At 40.2% G+C, this 7640-nt stretch overlaps 1 protein-coding gene across 2 annotated transcripts in view; it reads right to left on the bottom strand.

The window, feature by feature from the left end:
• LOC101321079 (thioredoxin domain-containing protein 8) overlaps positions 1-7205 on the bottom strand; it is a 53233-nt gene extending 46028 nt beyond the window's left edge. Inside the window, exons 1-4 of one of the 2 annotated variants that reach the window (XM_073806388.1) lie at positions 4320-7205; positions 2623-2727; positions 1963-2041; positions 717-913 (exon numbers count right to left, since the gene is read on the bottom strand). In XM_073806388.1, the coding sequence (XP_073662489.1) occupies positions 717-803 (87 nt within the window). In that variant the 5' untranslated portion in view covers positions 804-913; positions 1963-2041; positions 2623-2727; positions 4320-7205. The remainder of the gene's footprint in view (positions 1-716; positions 914-1962; positions 2042-2622; positions 2728-4319) is intronic. The other variant, XM_073806389.1, reaches the window with a different exon arrangement.
• Between the last annotated feature and the right edge of the window lie 435 nt (positions 7206-7640).

Consider the following 7640-nt stretch of genomic DNA (forward strand, 5'->3'; position numbering starts at 1 on the left):
CAGAAGTCTGTTTATATCCAACTGGAATCAAGCGCTATTAAAGTCCAGGAAAAGCGTTATTAAAGTCCAGGAAATGACCAAGTTCATAAAAACAGACATCTTTTTTATGTTTTGCAGAGAAAGTGCTTAGTTGGTAAGCAGGGCAATTTCTAGTCCTGGATAAAAGCTCCTAGTCAAGTATTTTCTAGAAAAGCGCACTCGAGCCTTTCCTTTTACACTTGACTGCTTTCTTTGTTTCCCCGACACGCACTCACACGTAATTTTCCTAGACTCATTTCTGATCTCATTGTTGGAATCATGAAGCTCCAAAACAGTCTGGGTGGAGTCTCTTTTTGAGAAGTCAGGGTTGCATTAAAAAAAAAAAAAATTATTCAGGGGTGGAATCCGGAGAGTGGGTTGGGAATTTGAAATCTTGAAGACACTGGCAAGAAAAAAACAGAGAGTGGGAAGAAAAGTAAAGAGAGAAAGGGAGAAAACAAAGCGGGAGAGAGGACGAACAAAAGAGGCCAAGTGAAAACAATTTTTAAAAGAATAACTAAAAAATAAGAATAAAGAGATAAATCATTCACACACATGACTTGTAATCCACCTCAGAACTTACAGAGACACGCCAAAATGTGAAGGACCATGGAAGCAGCTAGAGAACGATTTAGTACAAAACGCAGATCATTATTAGTCTTATCCTAAAGAAAAAAAGCCAGTTTATTCTCTCTTACCAAAGACTCCGGTGGGTGATATCTTCCTCTTCCTGTCAGTTTAGGCTTTAGTTGAGCGGTGAGAGGGGGAAGTTCGAGGATTCGCATGAGAGGAAGAAGGGGCTGTTCTGAAGTGCTTTGCCACAGAGGTCTAGAATTACAGCCACTACGAGGTGTTACTACTTAGTAAGCTCACAGACTAACGGTATCAGCATCACCTGCGAATTCGTTAAAAGAAAAAAATGAAAGAAGCTACAGGAACTACAACAGCAGCAAAGAATAAGAAATGAAAGAAGGAGGTCGAGAAGGGAACTGTATACAGAGAGAATAAAGGATTTATAAGGAAGACTTTCATTATGTGGATGAGAAGCATGAATTCCCTTTAGAAGACCTTGTTATTCAAGGTCATAGGTAGTGGAATCACCTGGGGGCTTGAGAGAAAAGCAGAATTTCAGGCTTTATCCCAGAATTTCAGGCTCTATCCCAGATGCACTGAATAAGAATCTGTATTACAAGGTTCCCCAGGTGATTCTTATGCATACGGGTGTTTGAGAAGTGCTGCTCTAGAGATCGTTTCTATCAGGGAGCTGCCTGTGGAACAGAGGACTGGGAGCTTCAGTTTCAGCCTCGCCTGGGAATTGTGAGAAACGCAAATTCTCAGGCCCCATCCTGGACCTCCTGAATCAGAATCTCTGAGGGCGGGGCCCAGAGGTGCGCGTTTAAACTAGCCCTCCAGGTGATTCTGCTGGGCGTTCACATTAGAGAACCGCAAGGCAAGAAGTTTTTTGCTAACAACGGGATTGATTGATGTCGGATTGATTTATGTCAGTCTGGTGTATCACGCCTTCAACACCATAATGATGCAGGAGGATCAATTAAAATATCTCCCACACTGGGAATTCCCTGGCGGTCCAGTAGTGAGGACTCTGCGCTTTCACTGCTGAGGGCCCTGGTTCAATCCCTGGTCGGGGAACTAACATCCCACAAGCCGTGTGGTGTGGCCAAAACCAAAAAACCAAAAAACCCAAAACCAACTCACACCCTGAGTGACTTGGGCACTGATCAGTCCAAATGGACAGCAGCTGTGCATCAGCTCAGCGGGGTGCCTGGCCCGGTATTCACCCTTTCAGTTGCTAGATTGGGGGAGATCCAGGGTGTCCAAGGGGAAGGACTGGGACAGCCTCAGTGAGGTGGGACATGAGGACAGAGGCTACGTATCAGCCATTATACATTCCCATAATTTAACAGCGGGTTCAACTGGCCATACCTGCACGTATCGGCTGAAGATCAACCTTGTGATATTGATGAAAAATGCAAAAACTGCTCTTCCCAGACATCAAGGGCAACTGCAACATTCAGAAGTGAGTCATTTACCAGGAAAAATGCTTATTCAAAATAAACAAGCACATCTGCTTGGCATTTCAGCATTGAGATGGGAATATAACCTTCAGTGATCCCTTTACTAGTAGGAAGCAAAACTCTGCTAGGTCCCTGGGTCGACGGCTAGTCTATGGGACAGAGCAGGAAGGAGCTCTACTATTTGAAAGGCACTTGGCACTGGCTCAAGGTTATGGGGGAGGAGTCACAACGGCGTGTAGTATGAATAGTACACGGCTCAGATAGTGGGGAGAAAAAGAAAGGCAAGAGGCCAAGGACTCACAGAAAGACCAAAAGAGAAAAGGGCCATCCTCAAGCATCACCCAATCCCTACAACGCGCCTTCAGGGAAGTGAATGAAACTGTATGTATCAAAAACTGTGCCAAGGGCAAAGTGTTTACAAAAGGTAAATTATCTAGTATTACGGCAATTATAACCATCATGGGGCAATTTCTGCCAGCCTGGGGCAAACTCATGCCTCTGGCTTTTGTGGGCTGTGGCTGCAGTGAGATACGTATGCACTGTGGTAATAGTAAGGAAAAGTATGTACATCGTTACCCCAAACTTCTTAGATCCGGATCCTAAAAGTCCTTGGATTTTCCTTCAGGCATGGAAAGAGCTGGAACACAGACTGAGGTCAGGGAAATGCCTGTCACTTGGAGTGAGAGAGATGTTACATGTGAGTCAGTTTAGAAAACGATCTGCTTGAATCTGTAAACACAGAAAAAGGACCTCAGCGCGCCCTCTGATAAACTGAGGCTCAGGGAAGCACCAAGGAGAATTGACTAAATTCCTACTGAAAGGTCCCTTTGTTTTGTTTACATTAGAAAACACTTGAGTCTTCATTTACTTCTCTCATGGCCACAGGTGGCTTACAGTCCCCCCAAAGCCTCCAAGGCTTCTTGTAAAAAACCTATAGTTAATTGTGTCTTCCTGATTGCTTTTATTATAAAAACATTTCAAAATACTGAGAACAGGAACGTAGAAAAATAATTAACTGAGATACTATTTCCAAGACTGTATTATCACCACTGTTTATATGTTGATGTTATACACACACAGATGTAATTTAGTTTAAGCAAATCACCATTTTATTACTACATGATTTTGCATTTTGCTCCCTCCCTTAATGTTATGCCAGGGGCATTTTCCCATTATCTAATGAACTCAGACGCACTTGATTTGTAATTGTTGCATACCATTCTATCATTTGGGTGCATTGTGTTTTAACTGGCTTTTTTCTCATGCTCTTTACAAACATAGTCACAAAACAACATCACAGAAAACTGTGATGCGTGTCTCTCCAATAAGTAATTGTGGAAACTCTTATTTTCTGAGAGTAACTTCCTAGGAATTTACTATTTTTAGTGATCTTGATGCAAACTTCCTTCTTGAGTGCTTGTGCCAATTTACAGACACCAGCACATCCTTGAACTTGCTCACCTTGCCATACCATCACCAGCGTTAGCACTGATTTTTATGACTTTAATTATTCTTTGTTTAAATTGATAGGAAAGCTGTTATATTATTATAGTTTTAATTTGTATTTCCTTGATTACTAATATGGTTGAACATATTTCTATTTTTTATAAAATTACTTAGTATTTAATTTTTTATTAGGAGGTCTGATTTTTTTTTTTTTTGCGATACGCGGGCCTCTCACTGCTGTGGCCTCTCCCGTCGCGGAGCACAGGCTCCAGACGCGCAGGCCCAGCAGCCATGGCCCACGGGCCCAGCCGCTCCGCGGCATGTGGGATCTTCCCGGACCAGGGCACGAACCCGTGTCCCCTGCATCAGCAGGCGGACTCTCAACCACTGCGCCACCAGGGAAGCCCAGGAGGTCTGATTTTCAATTTGTGAGAGTCTCTTTATATTTTAAGTTTTTTGGTAATTAATAGTTTTTTAGGCACAGAAATTAATTTTTTAGTCAAATCTGTTGATCATGTCTTTTGTCATTTTTCCATTGATTGCATACTTGAAAAGATCCTCTCCTTTTATGGTTATTAGTGTATAGTCATATTTTTCCTAATAACAAAAAGTAACTTTACTTTTTAAACCTTTTCTGTAATGATCAAAACACATTATAAAAACCTAGGACAATCAAAATACAGAAAGGATAAAAGATGTACCCCCCCAACAAATAAAATATTATATATATTCCTCCCCCATTGTATCCATGAACATTTTACTCTTTAATATTTTCACTATTTATTTTGTTGTTGAGGGAAGAGATGAGGATATACGTACATTTTCCTCGATTCAGTTTATGGGACATCAATCTATCTCTGTTGCTTTGTGATGTTTCCTATACAACCTGTTGAGATAATATCTGACATGGCAATGTTTAAGCATTTCTGTTTTTCACCCAGTGATTTGTGTTTTTATTCTTGCACCAGACCCACTTTTGTTTATTACACATTTAATTAAAATATAAAAGCTAATATTACTTGTCCACTGGAAACTTTTCTTAGGTATGAAAAAAAGGGGGGCAGGGATAGATTAGGAATTTGGGATTAACAGATACATACTACTATATATGAAATAGATAAAGGACTTACTGTATAGAACAGGGAACTATATTCAATATCTTATAATAACCTATAATGGAAAAGAATCTGAAAAAGAATATATATATACATACATATATACACATATATATCAATGAATCACTTTGCTGTTCACTTGAAACTAACACAGCATTGTAAATCAACTATACTTCAATAAGAAAAAGAAAAAAAAAGTCTGGAAAAAAATCATTGCTGTTAAGTTATATAAAAAACAGCTCCTTAAAAAACTAAAAATAGAGCTACCATATGACCCAGCAATCCCACTCCTGGGCATATATCCAGAGAAAACCATAATTTGAAAGGATACATCCATCCTAATATTCACTGCAGCACTATTTACCACAGCCAAGACATGGAAGCAACCTAAATGTCCATCAACAGATGAATGGATAAAGAAGATGTGGTACATATATATACGACGGAATATTACTCAGCCATAAAAAGAATGAAATAATGCCATTGTGGCAACATGGATGGATCTAGAGATTATCATACTCATTTTTTTAAGACTTAAAAAATAAATTTATAAATTTATTTTTGGCTGCATTGGGTCTTCGTTGCTGCGTGCGGGCTTTCTCTAGTTGCAGTGAGTGGGTGCTACTCTTTGTTATGGTGTGCAGGCTTCTCATTCGGTGGCTTCTCTTGCTGCAGAGCATGGGCTCTAGGCACGTGGTCTTCAGTAGTTGTGGCACGCGGGCTCAGTACTTGTGGCTCATGGGCTCTAGAGCGCAGGCTCAGTAGTTGTGGTGCACAGGCTTTGTTGCTCCGTGGCATGTGGGATCTTTCCAGACCAGGGGTTGAACCGGTGTCCCCTGCACTGGCAGGCGGATTCTTAACCACTGTGCCCCCAGAGAAGTCCAAGATTATCATACTTAGTGAAGTTACCCAGACAGAGAAAGAGAAATATCATACTGTTATGGAGTACTAGCTCACTCAGCTTGCTGCACGACAGGCCAATAAATTGGAGACGAGGTGTCGAGCAAGGAATATGACTGTGTTTGGAAAGCCAGCAGACTGAGAAGAAGGCACACTAAAGTCTCAAAATAACCATCTTATCGGGGTTTGGATGCCAGTTTCTTTTATAGCACAGAGATGGGGAGGAGATGAGGAAGTGAAGTAAAAAGGCCATAAGTTTGGCAAATATCACCTGGAATGGCCAGCCTCGGGGAGGGGACGGGTTAATTTCTTCTTTCTTGTAGCCATCCACAGGTGGACAGGTGTTCAGATGTTTCCCTGAACAAAGGCACTCTGGTTTAACATTCAGGCAGAGGGGCAGGGTTCCCCAAGGTAGGCCATTATGTATAGACAGTATCCTCTGAGTGAACAAAAGCAGTGGAAAGCAAACGTTAAAGTAAAAGAAACAGGTCCAACATGTAGTCAGATTTGGCTCTTCCCTGTTACAATATGATATCACTTATATGTGAACTATAAACCAAAAATGATACAAATGAACTCATATACAAAAGAGAAATAGACCCACAAACATAACAAATTTTGGTTACCAAAGGGGAAAGGGGTGGGGGAGAGATAAATTAGGAGTTCGGGATTAACATAAACACACTACTATATATAAAATAGGTAACAGAGAACCTCAGACCCCAGGGAATATTAATCAGAGTGAGGCTTCCTGGAGGTCCTAATCTCAGCATCAAGACCCGGCTCTATCCAACTGCTTGCAAACTCCAGTGCTGGATGTCAAAGGGCAACAACCAGTAAGACAGGAATACAGCCCAACCCATCAAAAAAAAAAAAAAAAATGAAACGACAAAAAAAATGTTATAGATGAAGAAGCAAGGTACAAACCTAACAGACCAAAATAAATGGAGACGAAATAGGCAACTTACCTGAAAAAGAATTCAGAGTAATGAGAGTAAAGATGACCCAAAATCTCGAAAAAAGAATGGAGAAAACCCAAGAAACATTTAACAAGGATCTAGAAGAACTAAAGAGCAAACAAACAGTGATGAACAACACAATAACTGAAATTAAAAATACTATAGAAGGAATCAATAACAGAATAACTGAGGCAGAAGAATGAAGTGAGCTGGAAGATAAAATGGTGGAAATAACTGCTAGGGAGCAGAATAAAGAAAAAAGAATGAAAAGAATTGAGGACAGTCTCAGAGACCTCTGGGACAACATTAAATGCACCAACATTCGAATTATAGGGGTCCCAGAAGCAGAAGAGAAAAAGAAAGGGATTGAGAAAATATTTGAAGAGACTATAGTTGAAAACTTCCCTAATATGGGAAAGGAAATAGTTAATCAAGTCCAGGAAGCACAGAGTCACATACAGGATAAATCCAAGGAGAAGCACACCAAGACACATATTAATCAAGCTATCAAAAATTAACTACAAAGAAAAAATATCAAAAGCAGCAAGGGAAAAACAACAAATAACATACAAGGGAATCCCCATAAGGTTAACAGCTGATCTTTCAGCAGAAACTCTGCAAGCCAGAAGGGAGTGGCAGGACATATTTAAAGTGATGAAGGAGAAAAACCTACAACCAAGATTACTCTACACAGCAAGGATCTCATTCAGATTTGGCGGAGAAATTAATACCTTTACAGACAAGCAAAAGCTAAGAGAATTCAGTACCACCAAATCAGCTTTACAACAAATGCTAAAGGAACTTCTCTAGGCAGGAAACAGAAGAGAAGGAAAAGACCTACAATAAGGACATAAATCACAGCAGGATCCTTTTAGACCCACCTCCTAGAGAAATGGAAATAAAAACAAAAATAAACAAATGGGACCTAATGAAACTTCAAAGCTTTTGCACAGCAAAGGAAACCATAAACAAGACCAAAAGACAACCCTCAGAATGGGAGAAAATATTTGCAAATGAAGCAACTGACAAAGGATTAATCTCCAAAATTTATAAGCAGCTCATGCAGCTCAATAACAAAAAAACAAACAACCCAATCCAAAAATGGGCGGAAGACCTAAATAGACATTTCTCCAAAGTAGATATACAGATTGTCAACAAACACATGA

This window comes from Tursiops truncatus, chromosome 6, assembly GCF_011762595.2.
Source record: "Tursiops truncatus isolate mTurTru1 chromosome 6, mTurTru1.mat.Y, whole genome shotgun sequence".
Classification (NCBI taxonomy): Eukaryota; Metazoa; Chordata; class Mammalia; order Artiodactyla; family Delphinidae; genus Tursiops; species Tursiops truncatus.